This window comes from Labrus bergylta, chromosome 2 (assembly GCF_963930695.1).
Source record: "Labrus bergylta chromosome 2, fLabBer1.1, whole genome shotgun sequence".
Classification (NCBI taxonomy): domain Eukaryota; kingdom Metazoa; phylum Chordata; class Actinopteri; order Labriformes; family Labridae; genus Labrus; species Labrus bergylta.
In genome coordinates this window covers 28004394-28025979 of record NC_089196.1, presented here as the reverse complement: position 1 = coordinate 28025979, position 21586 = coordinate 28004394, and the positions used below count along the sequence as shown (strand labels likewise).

Here is a 21586-nt window from a genome sequence, read left to right as displayed (position 1 = left end):
AATCAGTAGATACTGTAGATTTGTTAGATTTAATTATACTGTAAATTTGATAGGATAGATACTTTTTATAGCTATCTATGTATCTATAAGTCTGTCTGAATGTCTAATACTGATCACTGTATCCATCCAAGTTAGAGTATTTACAGTATCTATCAAATAGGAGATAGATGGATGTGCACTTTAATGTTGTAAGTACTCAAAGTCGGTCTTGGTCTCAAATACGGTCTTGAATCAAAGGTCTCGGAATCAAATGCATTTTTTTCAAACTGGGCGAACTCTGGATTTTAAATCAAGACCACCACTGATCATCTATTTTTCCATTTCATTACTGAGATTAGAAGGAAAACACCTCTTACTTAAACAACAAATAACTTCTATTCATTTGCAGTTTGATTTTTAATCCCCCAGTTACGGCCCCAACCTTGCTGGTGTTATGGTCTAAGTGAGTGACACTCTGCACACAAGATGATGATTTTTTTGTGCTATTTATGGTCTTGGTCTTGTCTCGGTCTCGAAGCACTCCGGTATGTCTTGATCTCGGTTAGTGTGGTCTTGACTACAACACTAGTGCACTTAATGTTAAAATGCTGTAAGAAGGGGCGCGCTGGTGGCGCAGTGGTTAGGGCGCGCGTCCCATGTGTTGAGACCCTCATCTCAAGCGGCAGGCCCAGGTTCACTTCCACCTGTGGCCCCCCTACACATGTCATTCCCTGTTCTCTCTCCGTGGTTTCCAACTCTATCCACTGTCCTATCTCTGAATTAAAGGCACAAATTTTTTTTTTTTTTTTTAAATGCTGTTAGAAGTATAATGTAAATACATTTAGACAGATTAATAATTTTATATACGTTTAAAATGGATAGATAATATAAATACATTGACATAGATGGATGTTATATAAACTACTAGATAGCTGTAACTAGATAATGTTAATACTGACAGATAGTCTGGTATTTAAACACTTTTCATAAATAGATAGAAAGTAAGATACTGACTCTCACTGTTCATCGCTGTTTGAGGTTCTCAGGCTAAATTTGGCCCCTGTTGCCGTCAAGCTTCTATCATTTACAGCGCAGCCTATAAACAAGAAGTGGCAGCTTCGGCGCTACATTTTTGACAAAAGAACAACCAATGAAGCCATAAAGAGACCTACACACACCCCTTTATTTAGAATAAGGCCACAACAATATGTACTTATTCATCCTAGGTTGTTTTATACTTTAGTCAAACTATTTTAACTCATTAAATTACCATTCCTTATTTCAGTTTTGTTTTTTTTCACTTTCTCAGTTAGCACTGTGGCCTCAGAGCGAGGAGGTTTCCGGTTTGAGCCTCTCTGTGTGGAGTTTGCATGGTCTCCTTGTCCATGCATGGGTTCTCGCCCAATGACAGCTGGGATCGGCTCCAGCTCCCCGCTACCACGAACGGGAAAAAGTGGTAAAAGATAATGGATGGAGTATCCACAGTTACAGTTTTACCCTTGTATCAAAAAATAACCCAAATAGATGGATAGAAAAGTTAGTCGGTCTAGAGTAGAACCCCTTTCCTTATACATTGTCTCCATTGCATCACATAGTTTGAAAATAAAAGCAGTCCACACAACATTTTAGGAAAACACTGTATTTATATTTTAAAACAATACACAGACACCAAAATTCCATCACAAAGCATTCAACTTTCGTCTTCAGTTGACGTTATCTACTATAGAGCATTGATTCTCAAGTGACCAGAAGCAAAACAAAGAAAGTCACCATAAAAAAACGTCTATAAATGTATGTTCTTACTCGTGTTAAAATAAGAAATGCAGGCAATCTCCATTGGCTGAGCAGAGTTTCTGCTGAGATATTTCTGAACTAGAATGATTAATAATGACACAAACATGCGTTGTAATGATGATCTTACACAGTCAACCTGACAACACACCTGAATATGTTCTGTAAATTACAGATTAAAGACATTTTTAGTGACAAAGGCCTCAAATGTTAAAGAAATAGTACATAAAGTGAGTTGGACAATAAAAGCCTCAAAATTCAAATGTAAGTTCAAATGTAAAATTATCGTCCTTAGTATAGTCTAAGTGGGCACTGTGGGGGATCACTGCAGGTGTCTAATAAACTCAAAGATACCTGAAACCCACCTGCTATTAATCAAAATATTATGCTTTATAAAGCCGTTTGCCAAATCCTCAGTGATATGCCTTCAATCCACACATCACCACGACACCTGAACTGTAGCTGGACAAGATGGCACATGAATGCGCGTACAAGTGCAACACATGTCAACCGAAAAATAAGTTCAGGCCTTATTGAAGAAATAAAAGGAACAAGAAAATAGTCAGAGAGTAGTCCAAAATATCTCTTTCATAACTCAACGTTTAGTAACATATTCCATATTTCTCCAGATCATGTTATTGAGCAACTCTTTTAGTGTCATATCAGAGATTTGATCTTGTTAGTATATTTTTCTTGGTACTTATGTCCTTTGTGAACTTAAACTCCAGATTGTTAAACAGATTGGTATCTATGTTGCATAGGCTGGTGTTAAAACACCTGACAGCCAACGAGCAGTTTTTCTTTGGCAACAGAATGCATTGCAGTGTATGATTCGGTTCATATACATTTCTGTTTTTGAAAACCAAATTGAAACGGAGTTCGAGGAAAGTAAACAAACTGCTGTGTCGTTGTTACTATTTCATGAAGGAAACCTCATGAAACCTTACATGGAGATGCGTTCACTTGATCTGTGAGTTCCTGTAACAGATCAGTTATTTCATTCTCATGAGTTTCTTGCAGGGATTTTTTGTCCTCTTCAGTTTCTGACCTCTTCATTTCTTTTTTGTGTTGTTTCAGTAGTTTGTTGACTTTTTGCATACTTTCTTTTTTTCTGGTGACACATTTTACGACGCTGTAGAGTTCCTCTCGATGTTTTTTCTTTTGGTGTTCTTCGTTATAGTCAAAAAGTGCATGTAAGAGGTCATACTTCTCATCTCGTTCTTTGATCTGTTTCTGATGCTCCCGCTTCAGAGCTACACATTTCTGTTTGAAGTCATTGAACTTTGAACAGCTTTCTTCCTGGCTTCCTCTTCATAGGTTTTCCTCAGACTCTTATATTCTTCCTCAAAGGCTTTTTTCTCTTTTTCCTTTTGTTGCTTTCCGATTCGGTCCTCTTCTTGTCTTTTCTTTTCATTCTCTTCTCTCTCCTTTTTGTATTCCTCTTGGAGCTTTTTTCATTTGATTTCTTCCTCATGTCGTATCTGTTCATTTTCCTGAAATCGATCCTCCCACCAGTCTTTAAGTTTTTTCTCCCACTTATCTTTTTCTTTTTTCAGTTCTTCTCTAGCTTCCTCCAGCCTTCGGTCAATGGTGTCATCTGGCTCCGATTCTGACCGTTTCTTTTTCTCCAAATTGGCAAGTTTCTGTTCCCAGTCCTGTCTTTGAATTTCTTCCTTTTGTTTTCTCATCATGTCTTCTTCTTCTCTTTTTTCTTGTTCTTTCTTTCTCACTTCTTTTTCTTTGTTGATGTTTTCCTCAAGTTGTTTTTCCTTGATCTTTCTCTGCTTTTCAGTTTCTGCTCTTTGTTCTTCCATTCTTCTTTTCATGGCTTTCATTTCATCTTCATATTTTCTTTTAAGTCCTTCCATCTCTCTCTTCATCTCTTCTTCCCTCTCTTTCAGGTTCCTCTCAGTTTCTTTCATTATAGCGGCTTCAGCTTCTATCAGCATCTCATTGGTGTAGCAGCTGCCTCCATTAGTTCTCACCATTTCTTCAATCTTGGTCATCAACTCACTGACTTGAGTTTTGTTTTTGTCATCATAGTTATCAAACACGTGGTATCTTCCTCCACAGTCAGCAATAAGTTTCTTAAAGGAATCATCACATCTCTTTTCAATGTATTCTTCAGTGGACATGTTAGCACGCTTTAATGAATCTCCTCCAGTTAGAAGAACGATGGTGAACTTGTCAGCATTCCTCCCAAAGCCTTTCTTGATGAGTTTTAATGTCTCCTTCTCCTCTGATGTAAATCTGCCGATATTTAACACCAACAGAAAGACATGTGGTCCTGGAGCCAGAAGACTGATGCATTTAATCATCTCTTCATAAACATCTTCATGGGACAAGCTATTGTCAAACAGACCAGGAGTGTCGACCACAGTGACTGGATGTCCATCCACCTCGCAGTGTTCTTTCTGACAATGCTTGGTGACAGACTTTTGGCCTAGTTTAGACATAAATGTCTTTTTTCCCAGAATGGTGTTTCCTGAAGAGCTCTTCCCACAGCCAGTCTTCCCTATCAGCACAATCCTGAGACCTTCTTGACTCAGCTTCTCATCACCACCTGGAAAATAAAAGGGTCTGGAGTTAATATGCTAACAAATTACACAGCATTAAGCCTTTAAGCATATTGTCAAAAATACAACAGTTTGTTCTTAACAAATCATTTGATTTGATAAAATTAGTTGATGTACTTAATTACAAGTAAAGCAACTCTTTCTTGTGCCTATGGCCAAATCCCAGCCACACTGACATTTAATACAACAGCACTCCCTCTCATGTGATATTGCTTATACAAGTAACTACTCACGTCTGGTTATCCTTGTTGTTTTCAGGTCCTTAAGCTCCGCCTGTAGTGTGCAGACCCTTTCCACTTGTGCATGTGCAAATGTTTCTGTTGTGTAGCTGAGTAGTTTGTTTTTAATCCCAGGTTTATGTTTCTCTAGATTGTCAAACAGCTCTTGAATCTGCTGCTGATCATGGATGTTGAGAACAAAACTTCTACATCTCTGAATGAGATCCTGGATGTCTTTGTTTTTCTGTACAAAGTTGACAACTGCTGAAGCTGATGGATCTGACTTGACAGTGAACAGAACCATGGTGAAGTCATTGACTGCATAGCTGAATGTGCTTAGGATGGTCTTAAACTCTTCCTTGTCTTCATCAGTGAGTGGACCCACAGGTAAGACCAGGATGAAGGCATGGACACCCTCAGGATCACAGAGGGTGATGCATCTGAACGATTCCGCCATCACTTCTTCCAGAGGTTTTCCATACAAGGCAGGAAGCTCCACCAGGGAAACCCGACGTCCACACACCTCACCCTGATGTTTAACACACTCTGATGAGCTGGAGACTGATTGAAGATCTGTCTGACCTAAAATGGCCTCAGCTGCTGAAGTCTTCCTCTCTCCTCTACTTCCACACAGAACCAGGCTTAAAGCTGTTTTCATAAGACCAGACTTTGGGGCGACTGAATCCTCGATGACAGTGAGAAAGGTTCCTTTGTTTTCATGAACAGTTTTCTCAATCTTTTGCATTAATACATCACGGTTGTTGTCAGCCATACTGTAGTGTTGTTCTCCACAGTCTTTAATGAGACTTTTAAAAGAGACATCTGTTTTATCCTCCTTAAGTGTGCTGATGACCACTGAGTGTTTGAAAGCATCTTGACCAAACAAACTCAGGATGAACTTCAGTGTTTTTCTTTTCTCTTCAGTGAAATCAGAAGGTTTCACTAACAGCAGCACAACATTTGGTCCAGGAGGACAGAGACTCACAGCCTTCTTCATCTCTTCTCTCAGCTTCTCCACAGAAACACTGAAAACTTCTGGAGTTTTCACAACTGTTAGAGACTTTCCTCTCCATTCTCCACTCTGCACCATTTGTTTGCCTGTAAAAGTATTTTTTAGGACACTTGAGCTGTGTTGTTCTTTTCCAGTGATAAAGTCTCCAAGTTTTGTTGTTTTGTCGTCCTTTATCCCCAGCAGCAGAATTCTGACTGTAATAGAAAAATAAAATGTAACATGTAGAGAGACATTAAGTCATGCCACATGGTTAAACTAAATCTTACATTCTGTTTTCTATATTTAGCTTTCAATGGTTTAATGAAAGGAAAACTCATAATCTTCATGTTGGCTTCTAACTAGCTTAATCAAGACAGTAACAGGAAAAAAAACTATGAACCATTAAATCAATATCTGTCTGTGTGTGTCTGTTCATACCTACATAATCATTATATATATTTATATTCCTCAACCTGTTTACAAACTGTTAAACCGTCACATTAAAACAGGAAGTATACAGTAATTTACATGTATGCTTCCTGATTTAATGTGTCCATAACTTTTACTTTATTACAGCGTAACTTTTGCTAAGCAGTTTACACATATACATAAAAATACACTTTATTACTTATTTAACTTCTGCGCTTTACAGTGCTGGACCTTGCATATATAAACTTACAGTGATTTTCTGTAATTTTACATACATTTTAACCCCCCAGCCATGGCCACGCCCTTTAACAAAACTTAAGCTTTTAATACATTTTATTCTCCAAGGTATCTACGGTACAAAGACCAAATTGGGTTGGATCGGATAAAGCCTTCAAGAGGACTGATTTTGAATATGCACCCTGAAACTCATTTGTTCCTGCTGCCATCACCTTTTTAAACCACTAACTGTGTTGCCTCTGTTTCTTATCTATTATTTACTGTCCTTTCTATGTTGTTTGCTCATTTCGGGCTGTATGTATGTGTGTGTTTTACTGCTGACTGCAAAACAAATTGCCCTCTAGCAGGGATAATAAAGACAACCTTGAACCTTGAACCTTGTTCATGGCTTAAATAAGCATTATTTTAATTATACAACTCATTCTTTTGGTGAGTCTGGTGATGCTCCAGATTCCTTCCTGTTAAAAGGCAGTTTTTCCCTGCCACTGTAACTTTACTGTGCTCATGGTAGATTAATGTTGGGTCTTTGTAAATAATATAAAAGAGTACCGTCTAGATCTACTATCTACTATTTTTGTGTCTAAAGACAACATTTGTAATGAATTGGCACTATACAAATAAAGATTGATTGATTGTAAATCAGTACAAAATGGCTCACCACCTTTTGCATTATGGGCATGGGCCCAAGTTGTTTTTTAGTGCGGGAGCTGAACTTTGTACTGCTATCAGATAATATAGTCAAGTCTCTATTGGATTCCGGTTTCACATTTTTGGAAACAATATATTTATAATAATAATTTAAAAAAGTGATTATAATTTCCCAAGTTTTCTCTAAAGGGAGATGAGTTTTGGGGGGATAAGGGTCAACCACAGTGGCGCCAATATGGTACTGGTCAGTAATAATAAAATGTGTCTATTTATGAAAGTTTACTTACTTTCCCCTGAGGGAGGGGGTGTCACCCTGTTATCCTTGATAAGAAGACCTGTGAAAAGATGACATCATTGACTATCAGCTTCATATTCTCATGAGATCAGTAATGATTTTGAGTTTAAACATTTTGATTAGAACAGATCTCTTACCATAAGACATAACAGCATCCAGGATTCTTGGCCTTGTTTCCTTTTGTTGTATTCTTTGTATATCATCAGGGGCATCCATGAACCCTTCACAGATGACATGCTCTCCATTGTGTTCTTTCGCAATTTGACTGAAACGTGTCAACAGCTCTAGAAGTTCAAGGTTTGCCAGCTCCAAATATCTGTATCTACATTCTCTGATCATCTCTTTTAAGGGTTGATTTTGTAAATATATCTTAACACTACTTGAGCCCTGCTCTCTGGGTGTTGATATCAGTAACAGTGAATGATCAAATGACTGATCACTGAAGCGTTTAAGAACTCTACAGAATCTCTGTTTGTGTTCCTCAGTGAAGTCATCAGGCTGGAGAACCAACAGGAACACATGAGGTCCAGGATCAGAGAGTCTCACACAGTCTGTCAGATGTTCTGTCAGTTTGTCTTCAGAGATGGTGGGATGCAGCAGATCTGGAGTGTTGATAAGAACTATGTCTTTCTCCTTTATTTGTCTCCTGACTTTCTCACATTGGTTTGCTTCTTTTCCAGTGTTGAACACAGTCTCTCTCATTATGACGTTCCCCACTGAACTCCTCTCAGACCATGAGTTCCCCAGCAGAACAACCCTCAACTCAGACACTGTGAAAAGAAAAATTTAAACAGACTAACTGGCTATTTTTTTAAAATCCAGTTTTCTTTATTTATTTTGGGATTTGATTACCTACTGTTTTTACAGATGTGACCAAAACAGATATTCTTATACAAATGGATAGAAGTTTTACTCACTGGAAGGTGGCATCCATTCAATACTCCAACAGCGCCTCAGGGGATGCAGATCATCTATGATTGAAACAAGTACATTTTGTCATAGGTGTGCACAGTCTTTCATGACATTTTACACCTAAATAAAGTAGAAGTCTACGGAGCCTGGGAGGTGACATGAACTAACACATTTTATAAAGCGTGCAAGTTATAACTTTAATAGCGGTAATTAAACAAACTAACTGGTGACAGTGTGAGATAATATGATGTATGTGGTATAAAACTCTATATAAACCTTATAAACATATAAAAAAACGGAGACGGACCGGACACGCATCTGGTGGAAGTTGGTCGTGAGTCATCTCCACTGTCAGGACCGGACATGATGTAGGCCTAGTTTGTTGTAGAAACGCTTGGAGACAACGGTAGATGACTATCTTTATCATCCAAAACAGCGGTAATAAGATTTAAGATTTACTTTTATTGATCCCCACAAGGGGAAATTTCAGTTTTTACACTCTGTAGTTCATGCAACACACACACAGGCTGAAATATACACACACATGCACAAACAGGATCCTATGGACATGCACTAATGGAGAGATGTCAGAGTGACGGAGCTGCCCACAGCAGGCGCTCCTGAGCTGGTGGTGGGGAGGGGGTTTGGTGCCTTGCTCAAGGGCACCTCTGCAGTGCTCAGGAAGTGATCTGGCACCTCTCCAGCTACCAGACCAACTTCCATATTTGGTCCACAACGGGACTTGAACCGGCGACCCTCCGGTTCCCAACCCAAGTCCCTACAGACTGAGCGCTAAGCGTCTGCTAAGTGAATTGTAACATTGTGAATAAACCCACACAACTATCAAACATTCACATTCAGCTGGAAGTCCACAGCTAAAATGTCTTTCTATTTAAAGGTAAGTCTGTGTGTGTGTGCCTACATGTGTGTGTATTATTTATTGTTAGTCACTGCCTTTTTTTGCTTGATTTGTTTACCTCCGTGCTCTGAGCTTATGATGGTGAAATGTTCCTGTTTAATTATAATTCTTCATGTTCTGACAATAAAGAATAATTAAACCATAATTAACCATCTGGTTTCTTCATCTTTCACTCAGGAACAAAAATCAGCTTTTAAATGAATTATTATTTATATATCGACTGATATGAAATTTTTCATCTACCTGCCACCTTGGCCGGTGAGTCAAAAAGTTAATTTCGGACCCTGCCTGCACACCCTCTTGGTCCCCCCGTTCTGCCTCCTCCATGCTCCTCACCACACCTCCTTTCCGCCTATCATCAATGGGATCTCGAGCATTTAGCCGTACGGCCCCCCGTCTCTGGAACTCTCTCTCTCACAAACCATCCATGACATTAACTATCTCCCCACCTTCAGATCACAGCTCACAGCTGCTGTTTTTGTGTTTTTGTTTTTAAGTAGTTGAGAGTGTTCGTGTTTTTTACTCTACTGCTGTGTCTGTAAGGTGACCTTGAGTGACATGAAAGGCACCCTTAAATAAAATGCATTATTATTATTATTATTATTATTATTATTATTATTATAGGTGAAAAAGTTTTGAACATGTTTTTAGATTTCTTTGTTTAAGGTCAAGATTTGGCCTGACGTGATAATCGCTTGTTTTTATTATTAAAGCTAAAAATGCCTCTCCTTTTTAAGGCAGAGCCTCTGTAGGGTGACAGTTGGCTTTAAAAAGAAGTGGAGACGAGAAGTGGGAGGATTTTATACTTTTACAGGGTTTGTCCTGGCTCAGTATTACCTTATTTGACAGAAATCTGTGCATTTCCTGTTATTTCTGACCATTTTATAAATAATATTATCATTATGCTTAAGTTACTGAAACCCCAATTCAATCTGGTTTTTTAATTGCAACAATGAAACATGGGAGGAGAGGGATTTTGAGGGAGAGGGGTGTAATGAGATTGGGAGAGGCGAGGTCACATCCTGCCAAAAGTACATTTATTTGAATTACTAAGGTATTATGTCAAATAATCACAGATTTAAGTCACAGATAATTTGGATCATTTGATCAGATCAGGAAATTGAGAAATAATAAAAATATATTTGCTGGCTCTAACGCAGCGCTGGTTGACAGTCTGTGTGGAGAAGTTCACAGACTACAGCTGGCTGACGTTACAGTCGTTAAGATATTGATTGTTGATAAAAGCAGACACGTTGGAATTGAACAGAGAAAAGTTGAACGTGCATTCCCGACTCGGTCCATACGGATAGCGGATCAACCGGGTTCCGTTTCACTACAAGTCAACAGGTGTGTGCGGTGGTTGGTGTTCCGGTGTGTGTGTGCGCGTTTGCAGCCATGTATGTTGGTGTGTCTCGTCTCGGCGTGCCCCCCCGATGACCCGTCTGCAGACAGCAGAGGAGCAGGGACAAGTAGCCGCAGCTATACGTCATACGCGGTTTAGTATAGTTTTAACATGACTGTTGGGATAAATATTTACCGCCATGAAGAGCATTGCTCTTTGAAATTAACTCCAAACGGAAAATCAACCCGAATTTAGCGCTTGTGGGTGTCAGCGGAGCGGACGGAACCAATCAAAAGAAACGAACAGTCAATCAGCTGGCTATCCAGCGCGAGCCACATGCGTAAACGGATGAGAGGGGAGATGACTGCTAGAAGTCAGAGACGTCGTATTTAAGTTTATGTTCTGCTTGTTCAACAGTCGTTTGATGTATTGATACTTTTAACATTCAGGGAGGATTTGATTTGCAATTTTCATCGTCTTTTTTTTCTTTTGGCGCTCTGGATTTTCCTTTGGCGCTGGGTAAAACCTCTTTGGGGGGCGCCAAAGAATTGTTTATGCAGGAAAAACCCTGTTTTATGCTTCTTACCCAAAATAACTTTGTATCAGTTTTTGTTTGTGTGTTTTCCCTCTTTAATAATTCACTTTGAGAACACACAGAGATGAGTTTGAACACATACTGGAGTTCATGTATTTTGAACACAGTTAGGTGGTCCAACGGCACAAGGTAAGAAAATAGCCCAATAACAGAAATAGAGCAAAATATTGAATGATGGAGGATTAAAAATATCAAATTAAAATGCACAAGGTAAGCTAAAACTATGATGACAAATAAAAGTTAAACTTTATTCAGAGATTTCAGACAATAGTGCCGTACAGTCTGAGAGTGAAATGATCACTTTATGAAGGAGTGCAGGAAAACTTCCTGTTGTGAAATATGTCAACAGAATGAAACATGAAAAATAGGCCTATTATAAATATTAGGATGTCAAACCATCGTGAAGAGAGTTACTTAAGAGAAAGAGAAACTTACAAATACTAACTATGCCTGTCTTACATATATGCAAACATTGCTTTCATTATTTATTGACATTAATCTCTTTTAGTTTTGGAATGCAGGTAGACATAGAAACTTATTTTGTCCTAAAATATGAAAGAAGGCTAATTGCACTTATATGCTGCACTGTGATATTTTAAGAGGGAATTTTGAATGTCATATGTTTTTCTGAGAAGAAAGCCTTTACTACAGACTCAATCACCATTATATTTCTCTGCATTTAATTCACTATTGGGCTGCACGATATATTGTTACAGCATCGTCATCGCAATGTGAAGAAAAAAATACATATCCATCTGGAGCCGAAAAATATATTTCAGCCTTTCAATTAAGTTTATGTAGCCTGTCTAAGCCCAGTCACATTACTATTATATCTAAGTGAGCATACATTTCTATATTTTACCACATTACATGCAACACCTCGCATAGTTAGAGCACCTTGCTCTGTCATCTAACCTGCTCAGGGTCGGGCAGAGTGAGAGGGAGCGGTGATGTGAGCGGAGAGGAGCAGGGACTTTGACAATCTGACAGTTTGATAACTATGTGCTAACGCAAGGGGAGAGTGGTTGGCCAAACAGCCAGGTGCACATTCATCCTTTATAAAGTTAAGGACATACACCAGACCCCTCTGTGTTTAGAATGATATATTGTATGTAGTGATGCATAAAATATATCTGCTCAAGAAAATAAAAAGTGTTAAGGCTGTTACTATTTCTTAAATCCAAGACTCACTGACCTGCTTAAATGTCTCAGTATCTCTTTTGGAGTCTTTAAACATGTAGACAGAGGATAAAACAGAGTCTGACTGGACTCACCTGCTGCTGCAGTCGCCATGATGTCATCAGAGACTAATTCAAATGGAAAGAACAGCTCTGTTTGAGAACCTAGAGAAAGGATTTAAAATATTTAAAAGGGTAACATGTACAGTAGCACATTACTCATTAGTAAAGAAATCAATGAGTGCAGACATCATTCATAGCAATTCCTGTAATATCACTGAATTCATATACTTGTAAAGTAGTTTAGCTCAAGTGATTAGGAAGGTGGTAGGAAGGCATTTCAGCAGACTTCATTGAAGTTAATAAAAACAAAAGTTCAAAGGAAAAAAGGTAAATTACCTCAAAACTAAATCAAACTAAGGCATAGGGCTGGACGATATGGACCAAAACTCATATCTTGATATTGTTTAGCTGAATGGCGATACTCGATATATATCAATATGTATTTTATTAACAATGAAAACACATGGAAAATAAACTATCTGTTTGTGAATTAAAAAATTAATATTATAAAATAAAAATGTTCCTTAAATACAATAAAAGAGAGAGAGAGGAGGAGCAGGGTTAAGAGGGACAGACAGTCAGTCATCATCAGTGAGGTGAGAAAAAGGTGACATAACTCAAGATAAACACTACAGTCGGTTTGCACCAATGATGTCAGTGATAACATCATCAATCTTATAAATACCCAGGAAGTGCTGAACCAGCCCCTTTAGCTGCAGGACCACATGGGGAACTGAAGAAAAGAATAAATAAAGGTAAGTATCCGATAAAGAGAATCAATCCATCAATCAATCAATTTTTATTTGTATAGCGTCAACTCATAACAAGTGTTATCTCGAGACACTTTACAAAAAGCAGGTAAAAGACCTTACTTATTGCTATGGAACAACAATTATATTGTGCAAATCCTGAAACTAAATAAAAATTGACTGAACTAAATCAAAGCTGTGTGTTTGCTTTTACTTACTTTGTACTTTGGTATGAACTGTAACATAATGCCTACACAAACAAACCCAGGACAGTAAGTGCTGCAATGTTACACAAGCAAAGGTCAATTATTGCAAAATGAACAACTTTAAAGAATTATGTGATTTGATATGAATGAAGATTTGAGTGACAAGTGGGAAAAAGTGAAGAGTCTCACAGTCTCTGCTTAGTTCTCGCTTAGTTCTGGGCATGAATTACATTAAGCTTATAGAAATAGCTGAATATTCACGCTGATTGTTATGAAGATTGCATATCCTTTCATGCATTTCTACTTGTTCTTTTATATACTCTTATATGCCTTAGTCTATCTGTCGCGCCTACTGTGCATTGCTGTTGGCCAGTCAGCTGTCCCTTAGTTCTGTAAAAGATTCAAGTTCTTTAGCTCTCCATCGTTTGGACAGTTAGAACATGTGAGTGTTCATAGAGTTTGTAGGTTTTCTTTTCATTTCATATAGGAGTGGACATTTGAAATGAAAGCTTATACTCATTAGCCAGGATAGTTCCGATTGTATGAGCAAATGCAAAGTACAGCGAATGATTACAGGCGAGAAGCAACAACTGTATGTAATGTGTGGCAATGGTGTACTGATATAAAATGTTAATTTCTCAGGTATTCAGAGGGACTAGTAAAGAGGCGCTCCTCAAGTGTACCTTTAATAAACATTAGCATGCAGGTGTGACTGTAACTTCAATAGTGCTGCCCAGTATCTATTCATCTTCTGTATTTATGTTCATATAAATACATGAAGGAAGTTATTTTTATGAGAACTGATATTTACAGTATTTTTTGCCATCGCGATGTTAGGTCAGTAAAGAATACAGTGTCTCATGTTCATATCAGTTATGTTGGTTATCTCTGTACATTGGAGTAAGGTGGCAGTGTTGTGTTTAATAACTCGCATATAATGGTTTTTTCATTATGTCCTTTATTTTTATGATTACGGAAAACCACACACAAATATTTTCCTGTCTGAATAATAAATGCAGCACAGAGTGTGAATCTGAAGATTAATCCATCTCAGGTGTATTTTTTACTCAGAATTGACAATAAAATTTATATAATCTTAGTAAAACGTTATCTGATAACATTTAAACTATACAGGTAACATTAGGCTACTTGTTCATTTTTGAGTATCTAGTTTTCTGGTAACTCACCCGATGAATTTCTTGCTGTGACACAAAAAATAATTTAAAGTGAAACGAGAGTGGAGTTGAGGGTGGAACATGAGCTCGTGATTATTTGTATAATGTAATTGGTTAAAAATGTGTCAGTCAGAGTAACTAAACTGGGACTCTGTTCTTATTGGCTGTGTCAGTTATGTCGACTACCGATTGGCTATGGAACACAAGTCCCACCCCTTCCTGGTAACTGGTTTTATTAAAGTGCAAGATCTGAGCACTTTATCTTAGTCTAACACACTGATGAACTGAATCTGTTTGTGAGGGGGAATCAAGATCAACTCTTCAGTTCCCTTAACTTGAAGAAAAGTACAACACTTATGGGATCTTATATAGTGGCTGAAAGCACACGTATAACTCCAGCAAGACATTTAGTTATAGTGATAACTCTGGACACCATGGGCCACCATTTATGCCACATGGGAATAATTCACATCACAGAGACTAAATATCTTCATCCACAGCCATGAAGTTACAAAGACTCAGAAGAGAAATAAACACTTTAAGAATACATTAAGAATAAAGGGTGTCATTGCCCAAAGAGACCACACGAGGGTATCAGCGCTCATCTTTGTCAAGTACTGATTTGTTTGTTGTCTCTGACATACTCCATCTGTTGTTTGTTTGTAAATGTATACATGGTCTGGGTGGACTCTGGAACCGAATTGCCCTCAGGGATAAATAACGTTTCTAAGTCTAAGACCTTTTGGCTGTAGTTCAATCCAATACTTTCTGACATCAACATTTCAATTCTATCCGAAAATAATCTGAAGTCATTAGATTGAAGATAAGTTTGTCAGATTCAGAGTCTTTATCAGTCACTGTGTTGTGTGAGTGAACAGAATGCTGTTCGACTAGTTTAGGTCAGATGCTTTGAACTTGATAACACCCCACAAGAGGAAACAAATTACATTTTCAGCACTGACAGAAACTATCTCACCTCATTTTTGATAACCTTAACAGCATAAATAATTACTGAAACCCTAACAGGGCGCCTCGTTTCAGACCTGATCACACACAATACTTTACATTATTCACATGCTTGTTGGATGTCTTGGAAGTCAAATCACTCATGTCGCAAAAAGAGCTGGAGAAAATCATCCACGCTTTTATTTCCTCCAGCCTTGAAGACTGTAATTCATTATACACCTAACTCAGTAAAAAAATAAATCAAACACATTCAAACAATCCAAAACGCAGCAGCCCGGCTTTTAACAAGAAAAAACAAATGTGCCCATATCACTCCAATCTTAACATCCCTTCACTGATTTTAAGATTATTTTAATTAATTTCAAACCACAACATGGGCTGGCTCCTACATATATTTTAGAGCTTTTAACCCCTTATGAACCAGGACGCAGTCTGAGATCCTCTGGCAGTTCTCCACTGGCTGTTCCAGGGTCCAGGCTGAAAACTAAAGCGGACATGGCTTTTGCTGTCATAGCCCCCCAGACAGTGGAACAGCCTGCCAGAGATCAGACTTGCAGAGTCTGTCCCTTGTTTTACTTCTGTACTTCAGACATTCTTTTTCATTTTAATATTTTATTCTATCAGTATGCTTTTATTGTCCGTTTGTTTTACTGCCTGTTTGCCTTTATATTTTGGAACATCATGCTGTTTAATGTCATCTCTGTCAACAGTACAAGCGATCTAACATTGCTTTTATGATTTGATAATATTTCAAAATCTAGTTTGGTCGAGTTTACTCACCTGGTAAATTTCTTGTTGTGAAAAAATCAGCAGTAAAAGTTCAAGTGAAGCAGCCACGGCACATCTGACTAAAACATAGTTTAATAAAGATTAACATGTTACAGCGTGTTTGTCGAGTTCAAGGACAACCTGGATTTGCCTGAGACTTTTTCTCACAATGAGGAATAACAGGTTGTATCAAATGTAAGAATTTAGCACTTCCTCATATTTTAAATCACAGATAAACCACCTTTGTTTGTAAGGGATCAAGAGACTCAAGATGAACTCTCCAGTTCCCCCTGCTGGCGGAAAAGTATAGTTCTCTAAACACGGGACTACAAGGAGGTTGGTTGAAATCATTAGAAGAAAGTTATTTTGAATGATAAATATTCATCTCCAAATATGTTTTTCATTTCAGTGATAGCTGAGGAAACACTGAAAACAGTCACTATGTATAATATTTTGAAGTAACTCATTAAAACACTTGTTTGGTTATTAATAAAAGCCTTTTGGTAGTTTATTGGAACTTATAGAATTAGTAAATTATTAACCTTTTTCTTTCTAAAAAAATATAATAAATCAAGTAAGTATGATGAATGATTTTAAATAACAGAGCAGTAAACAACAGGTCTCACTAGAAAAAGGATGAGGTTTAAAACATAGAGATTGGATGGAAACTGGGAGCATCTGGTGGAGAGATCAAGAACAGCAAGCAACCTTTAGAAGTGTAAATGTGACTGGTGAATAAAGTCAGAGATACTGACTGTGACAGAGGCAAACAAGGGAACTATCAACAAGTGCTACCCTGAAGATTTACTCTTTTTGTGATATTTAAGAGGTCTGTTTTGAGTTGTCATACTGTATACTTGTACTGTATATTACAGATATATAATGTACAGAGGTCAATGGGCACTTTGTAGGAAACCATAAAAAAAAATCCTGTAGTTGTTGCTCTAAACTAAGAGACTTTTTGGTGAACATTGAGTAACAAAGTGCAAATGAAGCTATGGATATAATAAATCAAAAGTGTATCTTAAAAACACAATTTTAACTGTTAAATAGAAAATAATAAATGACTTAAATAATTGCAGGAAAGTAAAGAATTGTTTAACCATTAGAGACGCTCATTTTAAATGTCCAAATATGTGATGTTTGGATTTGGTTAACTTCTGAAGGGTTGTCTTTTTTAATGCATGACTGTTAGTACAGTAGGAGTGGGTGTTACGATGCACTGTAACTTCATTGTGTGAGAGATGACAATAGACTTACCTGACAGTCTACCTACGTAGGCAAAGAAAAATATTGATCTACTTACCCATTAGTAGCCCAGAGTCTAACCCTGTTAGAGATCAAGAGATGGTCTTCAAATCTTGGGCATTCCAAGTCTTCCAGAGCAATAGCATGATTTACCTGCATGTGGTTTGTCTATGACGACGAGGTGATGTTGCTTCTACTGTGGTCAAATATAGTAAATATGTAGACCTTGTCAGAAAGTTACGAAGCCAGGTTTAACCTACGATCAAAAGAATATGAAGAATAAGTGATAAGAGGAATGGGAAAAACGTAAATATGAGTATGAAAGTATGAATTACATAAACACTGAGGTGAGAAGAAATATTCAACTGTAGCTCCTTTAACAGAAATGAAAAAAAATATCTGGAGAAAAAGCCAGTTTAAATAGACAGTGCGCCCTCTTGTGGCAGCGCAGGCACTTTACGTGATCATACAACTTCAAGATTTGGTGAAGCAACAGGTCAATCACTTACTGAAGTCTGTTGTTTTTTAAATACACAATATGAATCAAATGTTGTCTGTGAAGTCATAATTTATCATATTTAACTCATCTGATGAATAGTTTACATGATTTTGTTTTTCATTATAAACGGTGGTATTATAAAGGAGAGATAACCTGGTGTCTGAGATGTAAACAAAAAAAATGGCAGACAGCAAAGGGCTCTTTATAACAAAACTATGCAGAGAAAAACAGATTTAAGAAAGCATTGATATTATCTACAGACTCAATATGTCAGCTAACATTGAGCAAAGCGTATGGTACTCTGATATATAATGCTTTTAGTACCAAATAATAAAAAAGGACATACAAAAGATAATTGTTAGACATTAAATGTTTGTTATCAAATTCACGATACATCACAATAATGTTTGTTATCAGATAAGGTTTAGTAGAGAATACATTTGCCTAGTTTCTCTAGTCCTGAAGGTTAAACTGAAGTTAATTAAATAAAGTTATACAAGTTTGGAGGTATAAAACCACCTCAAAATAAAAAGAGAGCTGCTATACCAACCACCAGGAAAGTAGTACTAAATAAATTAATAAATAAAACAACTTACCAAACAGCACACACATTTTTCATCTTTCTTCCTCGGCCGTCTCTTTCTGCAAAAGTTATTCCTCCATGTAGTCTGGTTCATAAAGGTTTCCTTTAGTCTCCAACGTTATCGACACTTTGATGATCCTTCATGATTTGAGTTTCCTTCATTAATTGTCTTTTCTTAAAGCTGCCTAAGATGTCAGGTCGTTTACCTTAAAGTCTCTGTAGATGTGTTTCATGGTCTTCTTGTAGGACCCCTACCTGTTATATGAATCACTCATGAAACTGCTTTCCCCTTACAGTAGAGAACAGGTTTAGTGCTTATGGGGGTTGCCTCCGTTTACCGCAATTAGCATGTTTACACAGCGGTAATTCATTTTTGCGGTTATAGCGACAGCCCTCGTAACAACATATTTTTAATAGTAATTTTTACAAATTTTTAACTTTACTTCTTTGAAGGTTATTGTAAAGTTGAAGGCTTTCTGATTATATTCATTCTACAATTCCCATAAATTGTCAACCTACCTCCATCTGTTTTTAGCCGGTCAGCGGCGCCATCTTGTGGAGCCCCTACAGAGTTGACTCAGTCAACCCAGAATTTGAATCCAGTCTCCCGTTAACTGTCGATCTATCACAAATCTATTCACATTTACTTTTTGTAAAAGACTCAGTGATCATATCGATTGTGTTAAATATGATTAAGTCAAGCAGTATCTCACACGAGACATTCTGCTGCAGCTCGGATTTAAAACTCATCATGCCATCAATACAGACATGCTTCCAGAAGAAATTCTCCAGGATAACTCAGTCAGCCAAGACAACTCTGCACACAAAAATAACAAGGTAACCAGGAGGGGAAAGAGAAAGGGAGGAATCAGAGCCAGGCTTAAACGGGAGACATGTAAACAACGGACGCTTCCATCTATCATCCTGGCTAACGTACGCTCCCTCCGGCTTCAGCTTCAATCAGCATCTCATTGGTGTAGCAGCTGCCTCCATTAGTTCTCACCATTTCTTCAATCTTAGTTATCAGCTCACTGACTTGAGTTTTGTCTGTGCAATCGCGGTTATCAAACACATGGTATCTTCCTCCACAGTCAGCAATAAGTTTCTTAAAGGAATCATCACATCTCTTTTCAATGTATTCTTCAGTGGACATGTTCTTACGCTTTAATGAATCTCCTCCAGTTAGAAGAACGATGGTGAACTTGTCAGCATTCCTCCCAAAGCCTTCCTTGATGAGTTTTAATGTCTCCTTCTCCTCTGGTGTAAATCTGCAGATATTTAACACCAACAGGAAGACATGTGGTCCTGGAGCCAGAAGACTGATGCATTTAATCATCTCTTCATAAACCTCTTCATTAGACATGCTATTGTCAAACAAACCAGGAGTGTCGACCACAGTGACAGGACGTCCATCCACCTCGCAGTGTTCTTTCTGACAATGCTTGGTGACAGACTTTTGGCCTAGTTTAGACATAAATGTCTTTTTTCCCAGAATGGTGTTTCCTGAAGAGCTCTTCCCACAGCCAGTCTTCCCTATCAGCACAATCCTGAGACCTTCTTGACTCAGCTTCTCATCATCACCACCTGGGAAATAAAAGGGTCTGGAGTTAATATGCTCACAAATTACACAGCATTAAGCCTTTAAGCATATTGTCAAAAATACAACAGCTTGTTCTTAACAAATCATTTGATTTGATAAAATTAATGGATGTACTTTATTAAACGAAAGCAACTCTTTCTTGTGCCTATGGCCAAATCCCAGCCACACTGACATTTAATACAACAGCACTCCCTCTCATGTGATATTGCTTATACAAGTAACTACTCACGTCTGGTTATCCTTGTTGTTTCTGCCTGTAGTGTGTCGACCCTTTCTTTTAGGGCGTGTCTCAATGTTTCTGTTGTGTAGCTGAGTAGTTTGTTTTTAATCCCAGGTCTATGTTTCTCTAGATTGTCAAACAGCTCTTGAATCTGCTGCTGATCACGGATGTTGAGAACAAAATTTCCTCTGCATCTCTGAATGAGATCCTGGATGTCTTTGTTTTTCTGTACAAAGTTGACAACTGCTGAAGCTGATGGATCTGACTCGACAGTGAACAGAACCATGGTGAAGTCATTGACTGCAGAGCTGAATGTGTTTAGGAAGGTCTTAAACTCTTCCTTGTCTTCATCAGCAAGTGGACACACAGGTAGGACCAGGATGAAGGCATGGACACCCTCAGGATCACAGAGGGTGATGCATCTGAACGATTCCTCAATCACTTCTTCCAGAGGTTTTCCATACAAGGCAGGAAGCTCCACCAGGGAAACCCGACGTCCACACACCTCACCCTGATGTTTAACACACACTGATGAGCTGGAGACTGAATGAAGATCTGTCTGACCTAAAATGGCCTCAGCTGCTGAAGTCTTCCTCTCTCCTCTCCTCCCAAACAGAACCAGGTTTAAAGCTGACTTGTTATGTTCAGACTTTGGTCTTATGGACTCTTCAGTGAAGGTGAGGAAGGCTCCTTTGTTTTCATGCACAATGTTTTCTATCTTCTCCATCATTAACAAATGGTTGTTTTCAGCTATGCTGTAGTGTCTCTCTCCACAGTCTTTAAGAAGACGGCTGAAAGAGATTCCTGCTCCTTCCACCTCATGTGTGCTGATGAGCATCGAGTAATTCAAAGTATCTTGACCAAACAAACTCAGGATGAACTTCAGAGTTTGTCTGTTCTCTTCAGTGAAATCAGAAGGTTTCACTAATAGAAGCAGGACATTTGGTCCTGGAGGACAGCACTCTGCACAGCTTCTCATTTCTTGTCTCACTGTTTCTATGGACAGATTGAAAATGTCTGGAGTTTTCACAACTGTTAACTGTTTCCCTTTCCACTCTCCATTGGCAACCTCACACTTATTGTTTGTAAAGAATTTCAGGTTATAAAACTGCCTTCTCCCAATAATGAAGATTCCCAGTGTTGTTTTTTTGTCAGCACTTTTGCCAAACAACACAACACAGAGATTTGGCGCTGGAACAAAAAGAAATATGATTAAATATATTACCTTGCAATATTACATTCAGAATCTTTTCATCATATTCAGTGACTAATGCAGACATTTAATGCATTTTTGTACATTATGATTGATATATTTTGAATTTCATTTGTTTGCTTAAATGCATTAAAGGCAGAATGTGCAACATTTGACACATAAATAAATAAAGCAGAAAACAAATAT

The 21586-nt window shown here is 37.9% G+C and overlaps 3 protein-coding genes across 4 annotated transcripts in view; all 3 read right to left on the bottom strand.

Moving 5' to 3' along the window:
- The window catches only part of LOC110001166 (GTPase IMAP family member 8-like), a 45743-nt gene extending 29556 nt beyond the window's left edge, over window positions 1-16187 (bottom strand). Inside the window, exons 1-8 of one of the 2 annotated variants that reach the window (XM_065950630.1) lie at window positions 16050-16187; window positions 12859-12906; window positions 12207-12275; window positions 8082-8135; window positions 7302-7934; window positions 7157-7204; window positions 4580-5770; window positions 1460-4333 (exon numbers count right to left, since the gene is read on the bottom strand). In XM_065950630.1, the coding sequence (XP_065806702.1) occupies window positions 3225-4333; window positions 4580-5770; window positions 7157-7204; window positions 7302-7934; window positions 8082-8135; window positions 12207-12225 (3054 nt within the window). In that variant the 5' untranslated portion in view covers window positions 12226-12275; window positions 12859-12906; window positions 16050-16187 and the 3' untranslated portion in view covers window positions 1460-3224. Of the gene's footprint in view, window positions 1-1459; window positions 4334-4579; window positions 5771-7156; window positions 7205-7301; window positions 7935-8081; window positions 8136-12206; window positions 12276-12858; window positions 12907-16049 lie in introns of those variants that run through there. The other variant, XM_065950621.1, reaches the window with a different exon arrangement.
- A 3108-nt stretch (window positions 16188-19295) lies between these two features.
- On the bottom strand, window positions 19296-20141 carry LOC136176999 (GTPase IMAP family member 4-like). The gene is made up of 2 exons (XM_065962124.1): window positions 20082-20141; window positions 19296-19982 (listed from the first exon to the last, which is right to left on the bottom strand). Exons 1-2 carry the CDS (start codon window positions 20139-20141, stop codon window positions 19296-19298), a joined length of 747 nt encoding a protein of 248 aa, XP_065818196.1.
- Window positions 20142-20147: 6 nt separating this feature from the next.
- LOC109999948 (GTPase IMAP family member 8-like) lies at window positions 20148-21376 on the bottom strand. Its single transcript, XM_020655127.2, has one exon. The coding sequence runs from the start codon at window positions 21164-21166 to the stop codon at window positions 20189-20191; it is 978 nt and encodes a 325-aa protein (XP_020510783.2). The 5' UTR covers window positions 21167-21376; the 3' UTR covers window positions 20148-20188.
- Window positions 21377-21586: the final 210 nt, after the last annotated feature.